Below are 27,280 nucleotides of genomic sequence, written 5' to 3'. Positions count from 1 at the left end.
TATATTTGGAAAATATCTTTACATGTCTATGTAACTTCTTTAGAATATCTTGTTTATTAGTTTCTTCTCGCGAATGATAGTTACAGTACACTCTCTGGTATCTTCTTGTGTACCTCTTTGGTCGTAATCAGTATGGAACTCGATCTTGTGATTAACTCACGACGTTGACATAGTAATAATGAGGATTGTAATAGCGATAGATCTCGGAGACTAGACAAAGGGGATTGTACATAAATGTTGTCATTATTATATGTTGTGCCAGTTTGATTGGGAATTTTAAAACTATTACTGTATTTAACAAACTGTATTAAAAAAAAGCAACATCTAAAGCCAGTGGAGCAGAAGCCTTCAACTATGAAGTTTGGTCCTAAATGGAATAAGAAGATCTGATCACTTTCCGACTCTGTATTTTAGAATGCTGATTTTTTATTCTGTAACAATCAAAACATAGACTTAGTTATCAAAATCATGTCTTCATTATGTATATGAGCTACGAAATTAGCAAAACCTGTATTTTATGGTGACCATTTTGAAAAACAAAATGGTGGCCATTAAGTGAACTTAAAAAAAATGCTGTAATTGAAATCCTTGACCCTCAAAATATATACATTGCCACCAAAATCACTTCCATACATTATATGGATTGGAAGCTGAGATAAGAGCAAAAATCTGTATTTTTATGGTGGCCATTTTGAAAAACAAAATGGCGGCCATTGAGTGAATTACGAAAATGCTGTTTTTCGATTTCTTGACACTCACAACTACACTTTGTCACTAAAATCACGTTCATACACGATGTAGAAGTTGAGATGAGTACAAATCTGTATTTTATGGCGGCCATTTTGAAAAACAAGATGGCGGACATTCAGTAAACTTCAAAATGCTGTATTTGGATTCATTGACCCTCAAAACATATACTTTGCCACCAAAATCATATCCATACATGATGTGGAAGCTGATATATGAGCAAAAATATGTATTTTATGGCGGCCATTTTAAAAATCCAAAATGGCGGCTTTCCCCAGGCCAGATGAACTGGAACTTTTTTTTGGTGGATATATAGAACCTATATAACTCAAATCAGTTGAGAAACACTTGTTTCTAATTTTTTCCCAGATTGGCCCTTTTTAGACTTAAAATAGGGATACTATAGTGTGTGGAAGAGAATGTATGTGTTTTACGTGCTTGATAATGGGAAGACGTTGAGTTGTTTAAAGTACAAGGCAAATGCAACACCTTATAGTAATGTCTACTGCCCTCTATTTAGCTTAAGTATTTTGTTAGCCTTCTTACCTAACAGCATCTGCAAAACATGCATATTCCTTCAACTGATCTGCAATTAGCTCCTCTTCTGCCATAAAATCATCAATATAATCTTTGTACCTAATTATAAAGAAAAGAAAGCAATCACGTCTTGAAGATTTTATTTGTAATCTTGGAGCATTTAACATACCCTATTAAAGACACTTATCATAATCATTTGTAGCAAGAGATGAGGCAAAGATGCTTTAAATATAATATTATTAATATAAAATATGACGATCTCTTCTGGGGAATTGGGGTAGGTGGTGAAAATTGAAACTTTACACACAAGGCGAGCGCATCGTCTGCCTCATGCTGGCTACGACCCTGATTCTCAAAGACTATTTTTAAAAGCCACATATGTGTATTAGATTTTCAGACCCTATTGGTTATAGCAACTACAACAGATTGCTCACAATGCAAAATTGTCACTAACAGCTCTCAGTTGAGCTACATAAATAAATTGATAAACGGCAATATACATCAATGCATAAATCCACAGGATAGATCAAAATAATTTTTAAAAACAGTACTATAATACTAACATTATATTTTCATACCCTATTCAGACATATCACAATGTAATGTAATGAAATGGGAAACAATATATATCAATATTCATCACAAAGTGTAATTACTGACAATTCCATTGACATAGAACGATCAATGCGGCTCCCAGGTGTCTGTTCACCAAAAGCTATGTGGGAATACATCATTGGACACACGCACACAGGATATGCACAGGAAGCTGGCGCGTCCGCACTACCATCGTCGAGCAACATTACCATCAATCTAAAACTACTTGAATTGTGACATTGAAAACAGGAAGCAATCCATGACTCAAGATGCATATTGATCTTTAGACTATCGCTGCACTTGTGTTATTGTCGTCGGGACATGCAAACCGAAAATTAGATTTTAGGGGCAAGGACGCCAGACAGAAAAATCATGTCAAGTTACTTTAGAAAGTCTTAAGTTAACTTGGCATTTGATATAAAGAAATTGATTGAAATCTTATGGCTTTGATTTATTTTTTAACATGTTAATGTTTTTTTAAAAAAGTAAACATTTTGGCATTTGGTGTGTTATTACTATTTTCAAGTATATGGTTTGAAAATACTAAAAACCTTAGCTTTCTGGACATAAACACCACTAACAATTTGTTAAAATCAATTACACTATTTACATATTTCGAATGGAATTGGTTTATAACACAGCAATTTAAAAGTATAGGTAGACTGTCCCCAGTACATACACTGTGGCCTACTGTAATAATAACAAAGATTATATAAGCGTCGCTACATGGCATTCGAGCAGACACAAATCTTGGATGACTATGGTAAATTTAGAAAGTAACTGAAAAATAATTAAATGATAATTGCTAATAATATGTTGTACTAAAGTAATTATTAATTAAAATAGACAATAATTATAATCACTGATAATGATATCTGACTGAACTCATCCATGGGATAATTTGGAGAGTGTCCTGCAATAGGATGTAGCAACAGATACTTATCTTGCAAAGCATAGCTGCGCTTTAATCTTTTGTATTTATACAATACAATTTCTTTATTGTGGCCATTTAGGTAACATCTCAAAAGAGGCTATAGCATGCGGACCCACCGTTATGGGCTACTGTGCATTGTGTATTGGTACATTGACGAGGTACAAATTAGTAGAATTTCCTTGGATAGTAATTCAAAATTTTAATAAGAGAATATTTACTAGGAAAAGTATGATTAATGGCAAACATTAATCCTGCATGTAGATTTATATAGAGTTTATATTCCCTAGGGATTCAGTTGTCGCCTAATCTATCAACGCACGAGACAGAATCGATATACGTGAGGTTGGGTTTAGATTTAAGCCTTTACAATTAGAATCAAGCTAGGGGTGCATAGATAGAGGGTCATCGTGGGTCAATTAAACTGTGGAGTAAACATCATATGAAAGGGAATAAGACAGTGTCACTCATTGGCTACAGACTAATGCCTCGGAATAAATAGAAAGCAGAAGGGACCTAGATCTGATCTGATGTCATGCTAATGAAGTGTCTAGTCTATAGAATGACTCAGTGGGCATGTGCTTCAGCTAGGCGCTGTGTATGATCCCTGTGACCTTTCATGGAAACAACCCACCCGAATCAGTTTCTATTATAAGCCTCCATCTTATCTATATCATCAGCATTTTTTTTTCTATTTTGCTTTGAAAACAAAAGTATAGCTAACTGTAATTTCTAATCTGTGGGACAAGTATTGGGACAAGAGGTTAGATCAGTTGGGACAAGATGGTTAGATCAGTTGGGACATCACATGGTTGAGTGGTTGAGGCAGCCTTAAAATCGGCACAGGTTCAAGCCTCTCCTCTTAGCCCGAACAAATCTTCTCAGGACCTTAAATTGGAGGCCCAGTGTACATATCTGGTTCATGTGCACTCAGAATCCAGTGCAACTTTCAGAATGAGTAGGAGGATTAATTACCCTAGTGTACTAGTCATCTCAGCCCTGTCATTTCGGGTTAAAAATACTCACCCAGAGATGATCTAAGATAAAACAGTAACGTGACAAGTGGGTGGAGATTAACTTTTTTATACTTCACAGCGGAAGTAATGTTGGATAATACTTAAGAACAATAGGATGATATAGCCATCAGGTAAGGATGTGCTGAACAGGTGCCTAGGTGGATTTCCTCAATCACCTTTGTGTTTTCTATGACATCATCTCATAATTGAGTCTGCAACTCCAATTATACATACCTTGTAAATGTGAAGTGGGTAGTTAAAGTCAATACACATAAGCTCAAGATGGACTAATAACTGGGGCAAGGTTAAGAAAGTCGAGACACATTACTTTCAAGGGTGAGAACATGCATTGTGTTGAGAAGTTACAATAAGGACACCGAAACTGGTGTGTACACTGAAAACCTGTAAATAATACTGTATGTAGTCACCACTTTTCAACAAAAAAAAGATAGTAACTACTAGTAAAGGCAGTAACTATTGCACAGGTGAAGAAACATGAAAGAACAAAAGCCAAGAAACTATGAGACCATGATAAACTACTCTCTTGAGATTTTCTACCAAGCACTCAATAATTCTCATCAGAACTAAACTAATGGTGTCCCATAGAAGTGTCCATTTATGAGACCACTGAAGAATGTATTTATTTATTTCATTCCAATCAAACAGCAAATTTTTGCCACTAATAGGCTGGTTAAAATCTAAATATCATCATCTCCCAATGCGTGTTCATACATTGCAATCAGTACTTTTTTTATACCATCTGCCATCTATGTTTCAATCCCACTTCACTCACAGATACAGTCCAGTGGCCGTATTCACCAATCACACTTAAGTGAGACATTTAACTCAATAAATAGTATTTCCCTTAAATGTATTCACTTAGATAGGAGATTTGTTTAAATTTTAAGGGTACAAGTGTTTCCCCTGGAGAACATTTATATGCCTTTCAAATCACTTAGCAAAACACCATACGAAACGCTGGTTATGACACTTGTGTGTAAACTGTAAACTCTGGACTTTTTATAGGTGTATGGAAGGGGTAATTTTTGTGGCACACAATAGTAGAAATAAAATTGTTTACTTACGAGTCCATATAGTGACCAGCACTCTGTAGACCATCTCCCATCTCGTGTTCAATGCCACTCCACTCACTGAATACACGCCCATAGTTACCATGGATTTTATGGATACCATACAGTCTGTCAGCTAATTTCTGAAAATGTGTATCAACCATTGTAATACATGGTTAGCCTACAATTTGTGCTAATGAATATTTAAAACCATGTGGTGGATTAAAATAATTGTTTTCCTGTGGACCACACTTAAATCGTCATAAGCTTGTGACTGGTGATCTCCTCTAGTTTTAAAAGGGCATTTCAGGAAAAGGGGGGGAATTTCAAGAAAAGGGGGGGCCATTTAGCGATGAATTGCACACACATACATGAATGAATACATGAACTAGTTAAGTTTAAAATGCTAACAGTGTAGGTCAGTTAACTTCACCGAGCCATGACGAGTGACAGAAGGTCATTACAGAGTCGTTTGTGTGACCAAGGATACTGAAAATAGCCGAAACGTAGCAAGTACTGGAATAGGTTTATTTAGTAAAATTATTTTATACAGTTAACTTGTTATCAAGTATAGTGTCTCATGGTGCCATACATTATTGAAGCATTTAAATGAGTACTTACAGCTCTCAACTTTAACAATGCTGTTATATTACTTTGCAGATTAGTGCAATAGTTCTTAAGGTCTTCGAAACGTCTGAAAAATAAAAATAAAATCATTTAAAAACAGGTCTGGGAGACTACATGCTTTGGAGTGACTGTAAAACTGTTAAAAATAACTGTAAAACCTTGAAAAAAAGCCCAAGAGCAGCCCATCTCGAAAAAAGTCATGTTCAGGTTTGTTACAGTATACTTAATAATCAAATTTCATTCATTGTTTTTTACTTGATCTTGAAAATGGTTATTTGATGGTAACGAAATGCTGATCTACATTTTTGTCATTAAATTTTATATTGAAATTTCGTTCTATCATATAAATCTAAATTGGTCATTTTGAGCAATAGAAAATAAAAATTTTGGGGAAATGCTAAATTCTCTCTTGCAAGGGGCTTTTGTGTCACTTTTTCTCGTTTATAGCCTGTTACTTTCAGTTTTCTGAAGTGTGACTGTTACTCATCTTTAGTATAAATCTCCTTGATCTCATCTTATTGTTATAAGTTTCAATTTCATTTTGTTTGAATAATAAACGCACATTGAACACTGATAACAAACGACAAAACATTATACAGGAAACTGGGCAACTTGAAAACATGAGGAATAGATTTAATTTGAGAACTTAAGTAATAGTAACTGTACAAGAAAAATCTACTATTTTCCCTAAAGACAATACTGACATTTTTGCTATTTTTAACATGTTATAGCACCCTCTATTTGTTGGTTACACGACACAATCTGTGAGCTTGTTGAAGAAGTACAGAAAACTTTGACAGAAAGTCGTATAAAGTTAAAATTTGATTGTGTAGTGCAGTTGGCTTTGTTTTCAATAATAAAGTAAAGATATGTATGACTCAAAGAGCTTGGAGCAACTATATTTTTTTAGTCGTATGTTGTATTAACTGCGTGGGAAAAGTTCATGCACGTATAATGTGTGAAAGTTGGCAGGTCTAGTACTTCTATTCCTTGAAGGAATTGAAAGAAAGTTTAAAGTGCAGTGTTTCTGCATTAAACAATAAAAGAGTCATATGACTAAAAGAATCAGTTTTCTCAGAGAGGTAGATAACACACCTGAGTGTATTCTTTCCATTTGATTAGTTAGTTTCTTATCTTATTATTATGTGCCACTCAGTATTCGTTCTATTGCACGATAAATGGTCTATTGAATGGTTCTATCACACGGCAGCTTTTTGTAATCACTGTTGCACATTTAAAAAACATTTTAAAAAAACACACTGATAAACAGAACAATGAAGGTCGGATACAAAAAGAAAAGTGAAAAGAAAAAGACCTCCTTATTGGTTATATGCTTAAGGCTACTGTGTTAGCTAGCAGTGAGGCTACAATATAGTGATGACACCACCAAGCAACTAGTTTTCCATCTGCTGAATATGTCCGGTTTAGGATAAAATTATAAATCCTTTAAGACTTACCAGTATCCTCAGGAATTCCTCAATTGACTATTTTTAAAGATTTATACGACACCTGGTGGTGTAGGCCTAAATGTACAGCACTGACACTGACAAACCATTGACAATTGCCATACATTACATATAAGTTTATATATTATTATTAAAAAACAGAATTAATTCTATGGTTCATCTTATCTAAAAAACAAGGTAGAAATAAGTTGTAACAAGGTTGTAAATGAATTTCATCTGTCACAGTGCAATGGTGTGTAGTGGTATAATTATCATTTTATTGTTCGCTAGTATACCTAAAATTAGAGCATTGTTATAGTTTAAGAATATGATCAGAGGATTTTTATTATTTCTAACTTTTTAAAAGAGATTTCAAACCAAGCATTAGGAAGAAAAACCAAGAAGTTTTGTTCTAATATCTTGAATTTTAAAGATAGTACGAAACTGTAGTAATAATTTGCTATCTTTTAACAGGAGTATTGTAAAACTGAAAGAATAAGGGAAACCTTCAAATCCCCTCTGACCTACCACCTAGATGTTTAATTTAACATTGGACCTCTTCCAGATTTTAAGGGATTTGTTTACAGTGTTTCTAGGAAAGTCAGCTGATGAAACAATGACAACAGGGTTTAAAATGTCAAACTCTGTCAGTATCCTATATTATAAGAATATTATTAGTAATTCTTTGATTTTTTCATTTCAAACGCATCCAACAGCGAGTAACTCGCCAATTACAGGATGGATAAACTATTTATAATTTATCATGCTTATAAAGTCATTTGAGGCTAAGGGAGTGGAGTTGAAAGAGTTGTGAGTTACAACCCTGCAGTACTAATCAGCATTACTACAATTGTTACCCATTTCCATTGGGTAAACATAGTCTTGATCAGGAATCAGATGGCCAACATTGAGAGTCCCTTGTGTATCCCTACCTATTTGATCCTATTTTGATCCTAGTCAGATTTCTAATACCTATTACGCTATGCATTGTCCAATAAAATATGATTTAGTTTTAAACCTATTTTGCCTCTTTATTTGTTTCATGGAAAGGTTTTCACTTACAGGTTTCTCATATAAATATTCTTCAAAATGACTTGAAAATACTACATGTTTAATGAGCTGCGAGTGGGTAGACACCATGACATCCTGTTGTCAAATTCATTATTCAACACCAGAGCAAATTGACAGAGTACAAAAGCGGACGTCTAACTCTATTATCCAATTTTTGTATTTAATTACTTGAATCATGAAGTTGCCACTAATTAGGCATTTAAGATGATTAAAACCACACAATACAATTACACTCCCATAATATATAATGATCTACAGTCCTTTACATTCACAACTTAGGGACATTTTTATCAAATGTATAAAGTACATTGACCGTGAGAATTTCTATTTCATATTTTAAAACTTTTTTTTGCCTTTATAAACCTCATTTAAGGGAAAAACAATAATTAAATTAAGCCTATTTCATACAGAGACAAGTGACAAACCAATTCTAAAGCTCTGTCTACACTATCACACTTTATGTGACAAAAAAATAAGATGTGCCCATATATGGACATGATGATGTCATATCACTACCATATTTGGGCACATCACAATTGTTTTGATAGTGTAGACAGAGCTTTAGTTTAGTTTAAGTCATGTACTCCTAAACTTACCTATTATATAAAGACTGAATGGGAATATGCCAGAAACCATAGTGGTATGAACACAGGCTTATTATATATTACTGATACGTAAATCAGAAAAGGACTTTTGTGTAAAATAAATAAGGTGTGTTCACAAGATACAAACAAATCAAACATCTTTACTTAAAGTGTAAAGTGTCATGACATCTCTGTTGCATGTGTGTGATTTTATGTTAGCTGTTGGCATTGGTTTTAATACTGTCAAAACGTTTGGTACACAACAAGTTTTAAATTGGGTGTTTATCGATTTCATGGTGGTTGAGGGCAGAGGCATTCGTCATAGGTGAAGGTAAAAATACCAGTAAATCTTAACAACATTGTAAATCATGAACTCTGGTTATTGTTATGGATTTTATGGATTTGCTACTGAATAACCTTTGTATAGAATACAGCTACTTTCTCAGGTGCAGAAGAATGAAATAATTGCAATTAAATTAAAACACTGCTGTGAAACAAAGTAGTGTTTTAACACTATGGCCAACCCTTATTTAGCCTAGGGAAACCCCTATTCATTTGGTCCCAAAGAGCTCCCTTAATACAGGTTCTCCTGTAGATTGTATTTGAAATCTCATACTTACTTATCTGGTTTCTTGAGACGAAAAGCAGCATTGAGGCTCTTCAATCGAGAATCTTGCTATAAATATAAAAAAAATATACTTAATTGTAAAAATATCTACACACAAATAGTTGAAAAGGTTGAATATTTGTACATTTCTACACACCAACCAATCAGAATGTTTAATGCTTCCCCTGTCTAGATTAGGAGTACAGTACTGTAGTGTAGTAACATAGGAGATGATAAGTGTTATTACAGTAGAGTACAGTAGACAGTAGAATTTGGTCCTACAGTATGTATACAGTACATGTGCACAATAACAAACTTTTTTTAAAGAAAAAAATCATGGTAGTCTCTGCATTTGTGGCTTATGTGGGACCACAAGAACCTAATCTGAATTTCCTTTTGTTTTTTTAGTTCAATTAAACCGAGGAAACATGGTGGATAGTTGCATTGCAATGGAAGTTGTATCAATAACTGGTACAGGGCAGTTATACACAGCATTCAAAACTTCCTAAAACATCAAAATGAAACACAGGGAATCCTATTACAAGAAAATTGTACACTCAGTTAATACAAATACAATAGAGAAAATTATTTCACTTTATTAATATTATTACATTACAATGTCTGTACATCACAGGTAGGTCATAGGCCAGCTGCAAAATATCAAGCATTTCTACATGTCCATATGGCTTCATATTTTAATAGACAATATGGAATCACATTACAGCACAATCACGTCACTACTCACAAATTTCAGACAACACAACAGTGTACAGTAATACAGTAGAACACTTTTTAAGGGGACACTTTAGGGACCTAACACAGTGTCCCAAAGTAGGAGTTCTACAGTACTAATGCATTTATATTAAAGTGTAATTCACTACATACAATAACTGCACAGTACAGACAAAAAAAATAACTATAAATACAACAGGTTTACTGAATTTGTAATATTAAACAATACAATTAGTAACAGTTGTTTTTTGTGCTTTGCCCTAAAATTGTTGACAGACAAAACTTGGCTACTTGCTACTGTAGATTGTAAAAGTTTCTTAAACAAATTGCTCAATGGTTTAATTCTCACTAAAGCCTGTACAATTATGTATTGTGTTTGTTGTAATGTAATGTGCAAAAGGGAAGCAAGGGTCTAGGCTGAAACATTGCGTTTGTGTGAAAGTTTTGTGTGTCAGTCAGTGGCGGGTGGTGATGAACACTGGCAATGTCAGCTAGTGGCGGATGGTGACAAACGCTGGCAATGTCAGTCAGTGGCGGATGGTGACAAACAATGGCAATGTCAGTCAGTGGCGGATGGTGACAAACGCTGGCATTATTGTCTGTCAGTGGCGGGTGGTGACAAACGCTGGCAATGTCAGTCAGTGGCGGGTGGTGACAAACGCTGGCAATGTCAGTCAGTGGCGGATGGTGACAAACGCTGGCAATGTCAGTCAGTGGCGGGTGGTGACAAACAATGGCAATGTCAGTCAGTGGCGGGTGGTGACAAACGCTGGCAATGTCAGTCAGTGGCGGGTGGTGACAAACAATGGCAATGTCAGTCAGTGGCGGGTGGTGACAAACGCTGGCAATGTCAGTCAGTGGCGGGTGGTGATGAACACTGGCAATGTCAGTCAGTGGCGGGTGGTGATGAACACTGGCAATGTCAGTCAGTGGCGGGTGGTGATGAACACTGGCAATGTCAGTCAGTGGCGGATGGTGACAAACGCTGGCAATGTCAGTCAGTGGCGGGTGGTGACAAACGCTGGCAATGTCAGTCAGTGGCGGATGGTGACAAACAATGGCAATGTCAGTCAGTGGCGGGTGGTGACAAACAATGGCAATGTCAGTCAGTGGCGGGTGGTGACAAACGCTGGCAATGTCAGCTAGTGGCGGGTGGTGACAAACGCTGGCAATGTCAGTCAGTGGCGGGTGGTGACAAAAAATGGCAATGTCAGTCAGTGGCGGGTGGTGACAAACGCTGGCAATGTCAGTCAGTGGCGGGTGGTGATGAACACTGGCAATGTCAGTCAGTGGCGTGTGGTGATGAACACTGGCAATGTCAGTCAGTGGCGGATGGTGACAAACGCTGGCAATGTCAGTCAGTGGCGGGTGGTGACAAAAAATGGCAATGTCAGTCAGTGGCGGGTGGTGACAAAAAATGGCAATGTCAGTCAGTGGCGGGTGGTGACAAACAATGGCAATGTCAGTCAGTGGCGGGTGGTGACAAACGCTGGCAATGTCAGTCAGTGGCGGGTGGTGACAAACGCTGGCAATGTCAGTCAGTGGCGGGTGGTGACAAACGCTGGCAATGTCAGTCAGTGGCGGGTGGTGACAAAAAATGGCAATGTCAGTCAGTGGCGGGTGGTGACAAACAATGGCAATGTCAGTCAGTGGCGGGTGGTGACAAACGCTGGCAATGTCAGTCAGTGGCGGGTGGTGACAAACGCTGGCAATGTCAGTCAGTGGCGGGTGGTGACAAAAAATGGCAATGTCAGTCAGTGGCGGGTGGTGACAAACGCTGGCAATGTCAGTCAGTGGCGGGTGGTGATGAACACTGGCAATGTCAGTCAGTGGCGTGTGGTGATGAACACTGGCAATGTCAGTCAGTGGCGGATGGTGACAAACGCTGGCAATGTCAGTCAGTGGCGGGTGGTGACAAAAAATGGCAATGTCAGTCAGTGGCGGGTGGTGACAAAAAATGGCAATGTCAGTCAGTGGCGGGTGGTGACAAACGCTGGCAATGTCAGCTAGTGGCGGGTGGTGACAAACGCTGGCAATGTCAGTCAGTGGCGGATGGTGACAAACGCTGGCAATGTCAGTCAGTGGCGGGTGGTGACAAAAAATGGCAATGTCAGTCAGTGGCGGATGGTGACAAACGCTGGCAATGTCAGTCAGTGGCGGGTGGTGACAAACGCTGGCAATGTCAGTCAGTGGCGGATGGTGACAAACGCTGGCAATGTCAGTCAGTGGCGGGTGGTGACAAACGCTGGCAATGTCAGTCAGTGGCGGGTGGTGACAAACGCTGGCAATGTCAGTCAGTGGCGGATGGTGACAAACGCTGGCAATGTCAGTCAGTGGCGGGTGGTGACAAACGCTGGCAATGTCAGTCAGTGGCGGGTGGTGACAAACGCTGGCAATGTCAGTCAGTGGCGGATGGTGACAAACGCTGGCAATGTCAGTCAGTGGCGGATGGTGACAAACGCTGGCAATGTCAGTCAGTGGCGGATGGTGACAAACGCTGGCAATGTCAGTCAGTGGCGGGTGGTGACAAACGCTGGCAATGTCAGTCAGTGGCGGGTGGTGACAAAAAATGGCAATGTCAGTCAGTGGCGGGTGGTGACAAACGCTGGCAATGTCAGTCAGTGGCGGGTGGTGATGAACACTGGCAATGTCAGTCAGTGGCGTGTGGTGATGAACACTGGCAATGTCAGTCAGTGGCGTGTGGTGATGAACACTGGCAATGTCAGTCAGTGACTGGTTTTGACGAATGCTGGCATCATCTCAACCATCATTTTCTCTCCACAACTCTATTCATAGACTGGATTTACCACCATTGACATTGTAGCCTACAGTAGTGTAGTGTTTGGTGATAACACAATGCTCACAATACAACAGCTAGATTAGGGAGTTTTCAATTTTGAGACTATATATAATGCAATTTTGTCACTTAGTTTTGAAGTGCGGAAATCATTGGAAAAAATACTCAACATCATCGGAAGAGAAATGACGTCACATACTCTTGTTTTGTGAGGTTTCTAAAACTACTGTTGCATGACAAATAGGAAACTAATGTAATGTACTCAGTCTCAAAATTCAAAGCTCACTAAATATCAACACAAACAAACACTCAATAAACACTTGGTACCTTGTTCACGTTAACAGATCCTGGTAAGATTTTCATCTATTTTATCGAAAATAAAAATATTGTGGTGTCAATTTTCGTTTATGTGTAATCATCACAATTTGCTAATGTGGAAAATTAACTTCCTTTCATACTATTTTAAACTATTTATTGGATTCGTAAAAATAATACAGATTACAGTTACAGGTCTATAAAAAGTCATTTCAATTAATTAGTACTTAACAGTTTTGTTCACCAATTGTTTAAATTATTTATTGCATTCGTAAAAATAATACAGATTACAGTTAATAGGTCTATAAAAAGTAATGGCATTCAATTCATTTCAATAAATTAGTACTTAACAGTTTAGTTCAACAATTGGATAAACTATGCTTATAAACTAAAAAGTGTCTTTGAAGTCAGGCCTGTTTGAGGCTTAAGCTAGTATGGAGTATGACAGTCGTGAGCTACAACCCTGGCACTAGGTCAGGATTGAACACTGGACCAGGATGTTAACCACCAAACTATAGCATTACATGTTAACAATTCATGTGGTTACAAATATCCTTATTGAAATATTTAAACCCACAATTTTAACATAATGCACTTTTACATTTTTTGTTTTCATGGTGAGAGGAAAAAAATGTCATCTACTATAATTAAGCTGAGCTAGCGGGGTTTATTAATAACTTTGGCACTACTCTTTGGCATACTAGGGACTGTATGTCTGAAAGAAGATTTGGGCCAACGTCCAAATTGGCAATTAGCTGTAGTAGGTCGCAAAATGACCCACTTCTAATCAACCATGATGTTGTTTACTACACCTCCAGTCTGACAAGAAAAAATTGCAACAAATTTTGTGAATGATTGCCAATGGTCATGGCTCTATTCCATGGCCTGTTGTCAACATCAGAGACTAATGCACTGTCCCTTGTAGTCTGCATCTGAAAGCACACTGAAGTTTTTCGTAATCACAACCATGTACTTCTTACAATCTTTTAAAAAGTTTGGCAGGATGGAACAATTGGCTAATCTTCAACAAATCGGTAAAGTTCAAACTGCAAGTAGTATTCTTCTTGTAATGGAATTGGCGTCATTGGAAATCAGTAGTTTGACACAACAGCAGTTGTTGTCATTGATTGAGATCGTAAAGTTCTGTCTACACTATCAAAATAGTTTGACAAAAAAAATGTGATGTGCCCAAATATGATAGTGATATTCATAAATATGGTATTACAGTAAAATGAACATGATATCCATATATGGGCACATCACATTTTTTTGTCACATAAAGTTTGATAGTGTAGACAGAGCTTTTATTTTGAGGGTTCAAAATAAAATTGGGTGGGTACAGTTTAATAAACAAGGAAATTCCAAAAATTATCTTCGGAGGGACTTAATTACTATGAATTATATTCATGTATACTGAATTTATGAATATGGATCCACCATTACATAGAATAAATACTAAAAGTAAAAACAATTTATTAAGCTGTAGTGTAAACACTGTACTGTACTTTAAGCTCTGTCTACATTATCAAACTTTATGTGATGTGCCCATATATGGACACGATGATGTCATATGACTACCATATTTGGGCACATCACACTTTTTTTGTCAAACTAGTTTGATAGTGTAGCTTTAAAATGTTACTAATTTATATCAGTATTGAATCTATCCAAGTTTGCGTCTATTGTAAACGTAAAAGCACCAAGTGTCCTTGTGAATTGGGTCACAATAATTAGACAGTCAAAATCCCCCCAGACGGATTTCCTTATTGAAGTAATGACCTGCAACGATGCTGATGACAATGACAGCTATCTGAATATCTTGGATATGTACCAACAAACTTTTAATACAAGGAAATCAGAAGAACCATATCAAATTGTTACAATTTATAATAATAAAATCACTGATTGATAATTATTAGTACTTATACTATACTAGTGCTGTTTAAATTAAAATAGAATTGTAAAAAATATAAGAATTTTGTGTGAGTGTGTGGTTAGATCAAAATCTGTTTACAACTGTGGTAAAGACAAAACCACAATGAACAGCTACTGTACGAGATGATCATCATGATAAGAGTTAGTTGTACATTCACCCAGACAATTTAGTCAGAAATTCTCCCAGTCCCAAAAGAATTGGCTTTTTTTTTCTGTTTTTTTTTTCTTGAAAAAAAAAATAACCTGGGAATTGTGTCTCACGAAGACTTGCCTTGAAAATAACTGCTAACTGCTAAAAAATAGTCTAAATTTGCAGTAATTTTGTGTTGTAACATCGACTACATGACATACAATTGTTTTCATGCAGCCTAGAAATTTGCTGTACAACAGCTTGAGTAGTTCACAACAAAATCTATATTCAAACGTCTGTACACAGTACGGCAAATATTGGAAAGATGACAATAACTGTAGGGCTAGCTTAGAAGCCTAGGTCTAGACTAACAAAACTACAGTAACTCAATATTGTCCATGTTACTGTGCTATTTAAAGCCCACAGTAAGTTCAAGAATGGCTTACAGTATATATCGAGTTAATATAAACTGCATATCATAGCATCTTTATATAATTATTTTATCTGTTTATATTATTGTAATCATAAAACAAACAAATATTTCGATTAAAGTTGAACAGAGCTTTTTAAATTACATTGATGATATTATTTACAATTGGCAATACACAACAATGAGTGGGTACAGGCAAGGTAATCTAACAACAGGGACACTGAGCTTGCCTTGCCAAGATAGGAACCCGTCCTTTGATCTTATGTCTGGCTGCGACAAATACCACAGTACTGTACTATGTACTGTACATATTTCCACAGTGCGCGGTATATGTTAAGGGGTGTGGAACTGATCGTGTCGCAGCCACAGAAAAAACTTTTGATCTCTGGAGCTCAGCATCTTGTTGTTAGATTGCCATGGTACAGGATTAACAATTTTAATAGAAGAAAATAATCTAATAATAGAAAATAATAAATAAAATCAAACCTTAGCCTGGAATCCAGTTGCATTCACTGAAGCTTTCCAACCGTTTTCATCTTGCAAGAAACCATGAAATATCTTGTCTTGACACAGCTTATGGTGGTTAGCAACCCGCCGCAGGAACCCCTCAAGACCAGTCCGTCGCCGTTCAATAAATTCACTATCAAAGTTATCAACTGTTGATAACTGTTGCCACATAATTGTTGCCTGAAATGATATAATAATAAAAAAAAAATGTTTTGGATATCAGGGGTGGATCCAGCATTATAGATTAGGCGGGATGGGGCCCCTAAATATTTCATATATGATAAAAACAATCAGTCGGGTTGAAAAAAAATAAAAATATTACATTATTACACATTATTTTATTTTTAAAAAGACATGGCTGTTAAAATTTAGGGGGGGGGGGGGAAGGTTAAGCTTGTTTGGCCTATCATCATTTATTATCATTGTACTCAAACTAGACTTTCAAACTGTTTTTTGTCATGAATTTTTATTTTACATATATAATTATATACTGTACAAATGTATCTTTTTCTTTTCATGGGTCTTGCGTGACAAGAAATCTCTTCTTGCATGATCCTCTATTAATGGTATTTTTGTATTGTCTTTATTATAAATTACCACTATTTTTATTGTATTGCTTTACCATTGATAGAAACTAATAAATGTTGAATATATAATCTATATAAAAAAAAAAAGTACCAGACCAGAATAGACTTTTTATCGTAGTGTAGTAAAATACAAGTGATAGTTTTCATGACCCAATTAAATGGATAATAATGTAAACAACATTACAATAATGAAACATAAAGAACTAATAAAGTATAAATGACGGATGTTTTTGACAATTTAATTGATGTAATACAAAACCCTATATCAAAGTATTTCACAATGAACAACAAATATAAAGGATGGGTGTGCGCTGTATGTCGTCAACAGGAAGAGTTTCAGGAACAATCCTTTTCCGAATTATAAAACAGGACAATTTATTACTATTCTTAAACACAATATAGTCATGTTTCAGTGGTGGGGCATTTTATACTTGTACGAAACCAAAACAGAATGAATTGGCTGTTGACATCCGCTAGATCATTCCTCTAAATTATATACTGTATATTGTTTTTTTCTTTGAAGTGCCACATACACTGTAATGTAAGCAACAAGTTTGGTCATTTAAACTGTAGCTTGTGTACATCCTTGTCTTTTATTACATAAAGCTCTGTCTACATTATCAAACTTTATGTGATGTGCCCATTATAAGGACATGATGATGTCGTATCACTACTATAATTGGGCATATCACTAACAATAACATATACAGTATTTGGGCACATCACACTTTTTTGTCAAACTTTATAGTTTGATAGTGTAGACAAAGCTTTAGAACCCCTAAAGAGATATTTTCAACAAAGTATCCCATTAATTATAAGGCATGGCTACTACTGTACAGTTTACTGTCTGCCCAGTAGGTTTACTAAAGCAACCCGTGTTTGCAAACTCCAAGATTTTGTTAACAAATTATAGTGGCATGATCTCTGTTCAGTTCGGGTGGAGGTAGATTTGTATAACATTTTGAAGAAAACAATATTAATATTCAGACTACACAGAATTGGAGGTTGATTGAAACATTAATTATGAATACAACATTAATGACAATGTTGCCATTCATACACAAAAGGAAATTTCTTGCTCAATATGTTTCTGACCATTAGAAAAACTGTGCTAAATTATTCATAGTGACCTTTTCCTGCCACAATTGGTCAAGTTTATGACGTAAAAAATCACTTTCTCAACCACAATCACAAAACTACTGTACGTCTAATCTCTCTGGCGTAGCATAAGTTATTAATTAGTGGCGAGTTTGACATTTAAAAGTCCATTTTTAGTTTCCCTTTTTCAGATAGACGCATAGAGACAGATCTCTTAAATACATTTATTAGAAATCGCAAGAAAATTCCCAAAGTAACTAACCAAAAAAAAGTGTCGGAAAACATTAACTGCTATTTTGTCATAGGCCTACTTGTTTTGTAAAAAAGAAACATTCTTCCAAGCAGAATACAGGCTTCAGTTTTTGACATTCAAAATTATTTTAAACATTTTAGACAGCATCTCTTACTCATTTTGTTTTAGTCTAGACACCATGCTTCGGTTGGATATTATAATTGTATTATATACTTAAATACGACGGTTTATAATCAATAACATCTCGACATTGCCCAAAATCACACTATACTGTAAACTGAAAAACTAGACTTGAAATACACGACAAAAGTGACAGAATTGTTTAAAATGTTGAAATTGATTCGTTTGCTTATTATAATAAACTAGAAAACTACTATAAAAACAAGAAAATGTAAAAAACATGTTTTAGTTTCTTTCTCACACTTGACAGCAAAGCTTAAAACATGAAATTATTCGCGCGAATGAAAAATGTTGACTAGTGCACATGCGTATTATTATTTTCACCTACTTTTTGTAATGTGAAAAACTGCAAGCCAATCAAAAATCACGATTTTTGATTCGCACAAATATATTCGCCTAGTGGAAAACAGGCTTAATATGCCAATGAGTTAAAAATGTGGCAATGTTTAGCTGCCAAGCTATGAATTGTACTTAAATGTTTATAACAAATTGAATAATACCATCATTTGTTTATCAACATGTAATCCAAAGAGTTAAGAATTAAATGCTTCTAAATACAATATATCCTATGTTATGCTGTACTCTTTATAACAAATACAGCTGTACACTATTCTAAAATCAGTTTTAAATGACAGTGGTTCTTTAAGGCCGACATCAGTCCTTGTTAAGTAAATAACATGATTCTATAGTATTTTGTGTTTCTTATTTTATTTAGGTACATTGCCTAGTACTAATCACTGTCCTGATATACTGTACAGGTGACAATTCATTCACGAAACAATTTGTTCAAGTGACAATTCATTCATGACAAACACAAACAAAGTTAATCCTCACATCTCTGAACCAAAGGAATCAGGTAGCCAAACATCTTTACCACCAAGATACTATCAAACTAAGCATCAAGAAACTCAAAAGTTCTTTTCATAACTAATATACGTAGTGTACACCACAAACTTTATATCAATATCAAACTAACTTGTACAAAACAACAAATAACTACAAAAGCAATTTTTGAAGCTTTTATATTATAATTGTCTATAAATGTTAAGGAGATTTTAAGTTGCGATTGATGATGATCATCAAGACATTCTAAAAAAAATGGAATAGATTTCCGTCATCTGGAAACCTACATTTTGAAATCTGAGCAACGAGATAAAGATCGCATGTTGTCACCATTCTAATTCTACACCTGTAAAAGTTATATAAAGATTTCCACGATTGATCCTGTCTTTTTTTGAAACGTTGTCTACTGTCGTTTTCAGCACACAAAATTGAGACAATGAAGGTCAAATATGATTATTGAAAATGTTAAACTATTTTTGACAGGCTCGCTGCAATATGGTGTCCTTTAAATATAAAGACCCAGTTAAACGTGTTTGTTCATTCGGGCTACAGAAACGAGGTCCTTATTAGGTGTGCCATTGTATTTCAATTAAATAATTCGCAAGAAAAAATGTCTTTCGATAACAGTTGTATATAACTGGATTTTAGTGCCCGTTTCTATTGACTAAGAGAATACTGTTTTACACACACTTATTTATAAGAAATAGGTCCACACAAAAAAAAAACACAAAAATAAAATGGTTTTTATTTAATTCTGATTTGAATCACCAAGAACGGTTTTTAAACCAGTTTCAGGGAAGTATATTTTCAGTTGCAATGCAACAGTAGCCTCAATTTTACCTCAACTCAACCTTGGGAGTATAAGGTCAACTCACTGAAAACAGAACCAACATTTGTCAGTTATCGTAGTTGTTGCACTTGTGCCTAACAGTGTTGTGAGTAAAATATATATATTTTCATAACACAATTGAACTGGTTCTATTGAATAAACTATCAATACCAGTTTCGAGGTAAAACAAATTCACAATATTGCACCATTGTGATTTTCCTAATGCTATAAATATATAAACAAGGAAATCATGTTATATTCATTTTTAAGACACTTACCCGCTTTTCTGGCAGTGGTGGGATAACAACATGAGAGTATGTGACAAGAAGGTAGTTCCTCAGTAGCTCAAACTCACTGTATCGCCGCCATAGGGACGTTGATTCTTCTCCCAATGCTTTATTTGCTCCATCTTTGGTTCTGTGTCAAAAAATTAAAGAAACCGTACAGTGGTATTATTAACCAATACAAAAAAATAATGTTAAGTTGAATGGATCTAGGACTGACTTGTTCTGTTTTACAAAGCTAAAGCTCTGTCTGCACTATCAAACTAGTTTGACAAAAAAAGTGTACAAATGTACAAAATTATGGTAGTGATATACCCAAATATGGTAGTGATATGACGTCATCATGTCCATATATAGGCACATCATATCACAACACGTAAAAAAGTTAAATAGAACAGTAACAATATGAAATTATAACAAAATAAAAAGTACTGTAAGGCTTTCATCGAATGAAAATATTCTCCCTATTCAACAAATACAAAACAGTCATTATTTGTTTTATAACATACCTACTTTTCTATTAATTAATTAATCCACTGCTTCAGCCAATCAAAAAAGGCCCAAAGTCTCCGATTTTGGCCACGGAGTAGAACATTATTTTGTATAAATCTCTCCAACATTACTATACATTTAAAGCACTTGTAGTTAACATTTAAATTTTACTTGGAAACGACCTAGTTATTAGACTTTAGGCAGACATCATGTTTCTGATTGATTGACATGTTTTTAACAACGGTACTAGAACATGATCAAATTTGAAATTGAAAGTACAGTGCATAGAATCAAGTCTGATCAGAGTACAGCTTAAAAAAACACTGTCTAATGAAAGAAAATACAGTCAAATAATGACGTTGATGTAGCCCGAAAAAGGCTGCCTTTGATAATTTATAAACACCATGTATGCAATCAGGTTTTGTTTACATTTGGGCAGTTAATAGGCAGGAAATAAATTCACAATCTGGCTTTACTATGAAATTCAGACATGCTTCTGAAGGTTCATTCATTCATCAGCGAAAAATTACTTCCATTTATTGTCATTTTCATATAAAATATACATAGAAATTATGTACAGATCTGGATTCTGTGGACTTTTAAGAACCCAGGGCATCTTTCAGAAGAGTCAATGGTGTTATACCCTTGTGCACTGGTCCATCTCGGCCCATAAATATTCATGTTTGGCGCTGCACCGTGGCTGCCCCATGGGTCCGTAGATGGAATATTGAGAATGAATATTATCAAACAAACATTCTACGCAAACTACTGTGGTATTCGAACAAGCCACTACAGACGATTGTCTCCAATGTTACTTTAGCTAAATGACACTATGAGGAACACCTGTTTAGAAGTAGGTTATTAGTATAAATAAACATTGTTTTTAATGAACCCCTGTTAGAATGGATTGGATATTGATAATGTCTGATTTGAAAAAGCCTACTATATCAAACGATGGAGTAAAAAATAAGAATAATACTCCACGATATCACCCACCATTGACGGTCAAATCAAAACACAAGTTGAAAGAGATAAGGGATGCATAGGATGTGGGAAGGTCCAATAAAGTATAGTACAGGCCTAGAATTAATCAAATACAAAGGAAATTGTGGTATTGGTACTTGTATGCGGTTTCTTCCTCCACGATAATCTAAAAACAATTAGTTTTAATGTATAATCACACTACAAAACAAAGACGTTAATTATTATAAACAATGAAAGTATAATTATACTAAAATTAGTTTTATTAATTTTTATATAAAATATTTTTGTGTACAGCATAAACTAGTAGGTTTATGTTCGAAATTAATTGTGCAATAACTATTTTATTTAAGAGACAATTTACTTATTACTTATTTCATTCGTAAAACATACCAACTTAGTTTATCTACTTCAGTTAGACAAACTGGCAGTAGTCACTATGCTAAGAACTGCACACATTAAAACAGTCGCCAGACAAGGGCAAGTCAAATATTTGTGTGAAAGATACAGTACTAACTAGTGCCATGAAAAATGATCAAAATAATGATAGAATCACGACCCAATTCTATACACAACATTTTGTTGGGACAAGTTAAATGTGATAAAGGCAAGTAAAATACTGCACAACAACTAAAGAAAAAACCTTAAAAAACGTTTTAATATTAATATTAATCATTGTATACATACTGTTTACTATACTTAATGCAGGAAAGAAATCTCACCCTTCCCTGCTTAATGCAACTGATGAGGAGAATATAGGACATTGACACACACCACCAAAGATGGATGTTTAATTCAGATAGAATCCTAGAATTGTATTGTTAAAGATTACAGGATATCATCTAGAAACGCAAATAAACCCAATACTTTACTTACCTGGTTTCTACTAGGTACACCGTGTAGACATCTTTCAAGCCCATAGACGTTTGAGTTGTACGCTTTTCCTGCTCGATAACGTTTATCTCCATGGCTTCCAAAAGAGTGCCATCCTGCAAGAAATCACCAAAGCCTGTCATTGGTATCCACTCACCCATTCACAACAGAAACTATCAGACGGAAACAAGCTTTAAATAGCTTGTTCTTTACTACAACACCCTGCTAAACCAACAGTTTATCCTCAGGTGTATTTATACCAGCATTGGTATACACAAAGCAGTCTGTAATTTAACAGCATACATCTATTTAAATCAATATTAATTAATATGCAAATTATTATTAAAATGTGATGGTAGTGGATCACAAAGACTGACTGGGGTGGAACAGTGTCTTGATTTGGTTTATCTGTCGATGAATATGATTACAGTATACTAAATCAAGCAGTCTCATTAGCTTGAAAATTGTGTGCTATTTCTCTTTCTTAAAGGTTTTCATACTGCATAGTTTCTTGACTTGTGATCCAGGCACCAGAGCCTATTTCAGTAATCTGATTTAGATCTGTTGACCATATACAGAATATAATTACTATTTTAGTGGTATTCTTGGAAAACAATCTGGGCTTTCACTCAGGTGCAAATCAATATTTATAAATGAATTTGGTATTCTAAATTCAAGTTCCAGGTTATGTGCAGCGTGTTTGTGCATCTGAACATAAACTAGCAGCTCTTCCTTTTGAGCATTTATTCCATGCTTAGAAATTATACAGTCTGTGATTTTTTTTTGTTCGGCTTATACTGCAGAATTTATGCAACTGTATTTGCTTAACTTCACTAACTAGCAGCTCTTCTTATGGAGCATATTATTCCATGCTTATAAATTATACAGTCTGTGATTTTTTTTTGTTCGGTTTATACTGCAGAATTTATGCAAGTGTACTTGTTTAACTTCATTAACTAGCAGCTCTTCTTATTGAGTATATATTCCATGCTTAGAAATTATATACAGTCTGTGATTTTTTTGTTTGGTTTTAAACTGACAGCATTTATGTAACTGTACTGCTTAGTGAAATAAATGAAGTTTGATGTGTCTTACTGAGCATATTTCATTTCTTATACTGGCACATTGAATAGTAAATTGTTAAAAACCCCAGCACACTCCCTACAACAATATCACAATACAAATCACTGACACAATTTAATATTAAACATGCAAACACTACTGTAACTGTCAAAACAACCAAAAACAAAAACTACAATAAATGTTGTTAATCTCAACTTGTGAGATGATGACTCAATGAAAAGAAATAAAAAATGATTATTAAATATTAATACATATCTTAATTCTTACAAAGTAAAGAAAAGTAAAAAAGAAATTAAATGACTTCCAAAAAGACGATGATAAATAAATATGTACAAATATATTTATAATATATTGTTTAAATTAAAGATTCACTAAATTAAAGAAAGGAAAACATACATACAGATCATCAGATATATGTACGCAACTTATTGCTGGAACATAATTCATTCATGCATGCAATCAGTAAGTTAAAAAATAATAAAAATCACAGTTTAATAGTAACAGTACAATATAATAAAAAAAATAGGAAGGAAAACTTTGCATATTTTTTTCTGGAACAGTATACTCAGTTCTCAAGATGAACAAACAAGACAAACATTTTTGAAAACATGAATTGTAATTATTTCTTGGAATTGAATACAATCCACATATTTTAAAAGATGAATTAGATTGACAATCTACAGAAATTTTGAAAGAAACTTTTACAGAGTAGTTACTTTATAACAGTTACACCTCAGCAGGGAGTGTGCTAATTTGGGCACAAGGAGGTGCATCTAACTTAGTCAGGGAGGTGAAACTATAGTTTACAAAATCCAAATAGAACCACATCACAAGCTTTTATTGTCCAGGATATTCCTATATCTTTTCCAGGTTTATACTAGGTCCCATGTTTTTTTAAACTGCCTAAAACAGAAAGAGGGAGGGTTGCATTTTTTATTGCCAGATGTGCGTCAACGTATGATGCAAATGTTAATAAAGTGCAATAATTTTAGTCAAAGTTAGATTTGTTAGCCACTAATTCAAACATAATAAATAACACCTTAACATTTTGTTAACTACATTTTCACCAAAAACATTAGCTTTAGACTCCGGAAAAAAAAGAGAATAGAGATAGAGGAGGCAAATGTCAAATCACCTGTTGCATGTTTTTAAATTAGGGCTTGTCAGTGGTACCTTAATACTTTTAAACTTGCATTTTGTCAAATATTATCCACTGTTTTATTTTATTATTTATTAGTATTGATTTGTATTGATAGTATTGATTGATTTTTTTTTTTTTATTGCAAACAACAGTATTTTATATTTTATGGTTTGAAAAAATATGGAACTTTAAAAAGATTACTGAGCTAATATTTGAATTCACTTTTTCAAACTATTTTCAGTAATTTCACTATTTATTAATCCCATTATTAATGTAATTTGCTCTTTGAGTGACTATCAATAGCTACCATGTCTTTTCTGTCTATATAACATTAAAATTGAATCTTGCAAGCAAACATGCTAAATGCTACCTGGACAGTGAGATAAACACAGGGTCTGGGAGGCCTTGCTTGTCGAATCTAAAGAGTGGGAAAAAAACAGCAGAGGATACATTTAATTAGCAAAAACTCTTGAAATACAAAAGAATTCATTTAAAAAACAGGCAAATTACAACATAAAACTACAACTCCCACTTCTTGCCTTGATACTATACTAGCTACACTAGAACCAGTACGGTCTATAAAACTCTGACAATGATAGGTGAGTTTTAAGTTTAGATAGTTTCAGATCGATCTGGAACTCGCATTATTATTTTTCTAGTAATATCTAAAAAAGCCGTCATTCCGCTTGAGTTTGTTTTAATGAATTAAAAAATGATGATTCATGAATGTCAAAAATTGAAATATCATTATTGTAATTTAAAAAAAAAACTTTTTTAAATAGGACTAGCATAGGCCTATAGTCTCTATGCACTTAGAATACTGAAAGGATTGTCTCAGTCTGGCCTAGGCCTATGTCTATATGACTGCAACCAGCCAGGGCTAATGTCATTAGTAATGAGTTCATGGCGCCGCTGACGGTCGAACACTGTTGCTGCTGGTTATGACGAAAGAATAGAGGGAGCCTAGCTAAGGGACAATTAAATCTAAAATACTACATATTATAAAGAGGTTTCATCATTTAAATTACACATAGATATATATAAATACCTTGGCTGCAATTTTAGATAGCTCATCGACATCGGTTGTAACGGGAACGGTTGCACTACCCACAGATATTGTAGGGTCATATTCAGGAGATTCTGTTCCATCTGCCATGTTGATTACGTAAACGTACACGGTCAATTCTTATGATGAAAATCACTTCCAAAACATTAATCACAGTATGGTAGTAGTGTACTTAGGTTTATTTAAAAAAATAACTATAAAAAGTTATAAAATATATAAATTTATAAACATTTGTTATAGAAAAAATATGATAAGAAAGAAAGAAAAATAGGAGAAAAAAAGAAGAATGAAAAAAAAGAAAAAAGACAAAAAAAAACAAAATTAGAAATGAAACTTTTCATGTATTTTAATTTTGTCATTTTGTAATCTTTTTATTTTATTGAAGTGCATCATTTATGTCGTCAGACCCATCTCAGTCAATAGTACGTTTATTCAATTTGACAATAAAAAGTGTACTTTGTCATCTTCAATAATACTATAGTGAATTTTTCCAGCAGAACCTACTACTACTAGTACTACACTATGAAGACAGTATTTCATTATATTATTATAATAAGACAACCATACATAGAAACGGGGTTTTCTTTTTCGATCCAGGTTTTGATTTCGCTTCAATATATTATTGAAGGTCATCATTTAAATACAAAATAGACCTTGAATCGATAAGCGACCTACATTTTTGTGACGTTTTGTATTTATGTTGTGTACACGTCACATTTTTAAAATTGTCAAACATAAAATAGGCATAATTATATCAAAACACAAAATACAAACTTTCTCTAAAAAAATGAAACACTATTATATTGATATCAGTAGTAAACAGGATGTGATGTCATGATGTCAAACGCCAACGCGTTTCATTTCGTTTGATTTGTGCCAGTGTGCTGCTAGTCACCCTTTTGGCATGCCATATGGAATAATCCATTTTCTGCAACGAAGAATAACATCACATTTGTAATAAAAACAGATACTATATAAAATAGTTTCATAAATGTATATTATGTAATAATACTAAACAATAATTTGCTTTAAAGTAAGCACATAATGCTAATATAAACTAAAATTGTTTGGTAATGCTTGAAGATTTTTCCCTATTTTAAAAATAGAATGTTCTGCACTTAGGAATCCCTCTGTTGGGAGGCGTTTCATATTCAATTCAACTGAACAGTTTTAGTGGATGGATGATCTGTCAAAGACGGGTAAGACCGTTGAACTTCACAAGTCACCAGTCTTTGAGAAGTCACCCGATCTTCTTTAATGAAGATTATTTCAATTCCTGTTACTTTCTTCAAAGGAGCGAAACCAAAAAGACACACTAGAGTCAGTCAGTATTTGAAATTTTTGAGAAAATCCAAAGATAGTTTTTTTTCAAAAGGAATCTTCGTTACTATAAATAGAAGACTATTAATCATAGCGTTTGTGTAAATATTAGTAATAACTTACTCTGGGATATTATTATTATCCAAAACAATCGTAAACTCGGTTTCGCTTTACA

At 34.5% G+C, this 27,280-nt stretch overlaps 1 protein-coding gene across 3 annotated transcripts in view; it reads right to left on the bottom strand.

Annotated features, from left to right (window-relative positions):
* The window catches only part of LOC144839453 (sorting nexin-4-like), a 31,688-nt gene extending 5,809 nt beyond the window's left edge, over nt 1–25,879 (bottom strand). Inside the window, exons 1-10 of one of the 3 annotated variants that reach the window (XM_078694815.1) lie at nt 25,768–25,879; nt 25,090–25,137; nt 22,499–22,611; nt 20,144–20,282; nt 16,055–16,255; nt 13,086–13,121; nt 9,243–9,298; nt 5,517–5,589; nt 4,911–5,038; nt 1,294–1,383 (exon numbers count right to left, since the gene is read on the bottom strand). In XM_078694815.1, coding sequence (XP_078550941.1) covers nt 1,294–1,383; nt 4,911–5,038; nt 5,517–5,589; nt 9,243–9,298; nt 13,086–13,121; nt 16,055–16,255; nt 20,144–20,282; nt 22,499–22,611; nt 25,090–25,137; nt 25,768–25,875 — 992 coding nt within the window. In that variant the 5' untranslated portion in view covers nt 25,876–25,879. The remainder of the gene's footprint in view (nt 1–1,293; nt 1,384–4,910; nt 5,039–5,516; nt 5,590–9,242; nt 9,299–13,085; nt 13,122–16,054; nt 16,256–20,143; nt 20,283–22,498; nt 22,612–25,089; nt 25,138–25,767) is intronic. The other 2 variants (XM_078694822.1, XM_078694829.1) reach the window with 2 other exon arrangements.
* Nucleotides 25,880–27,280: the final 1,401 nt, after the last annotated feature.

The sequence above is a fragment of the Antedon bifida genome, chromosome 1 (genome assembly GCF_963402885.1).
Source record: "Antedon bifida chromosome 1, ecAntBifi1.1, whole genome shotgun sequence".
Taxonomy (NCBI): Eukaryota; Metazoa; Echinodermata; class Crinoidea; order Comatulida; family Antedonidae; genus Antedon; species Antedon bifida.
The sequence above is the reverse complement of the archived record's forward strand: the minus strand, read 5'-3'. Positions and strand labels throughout refer to the sequence as shown.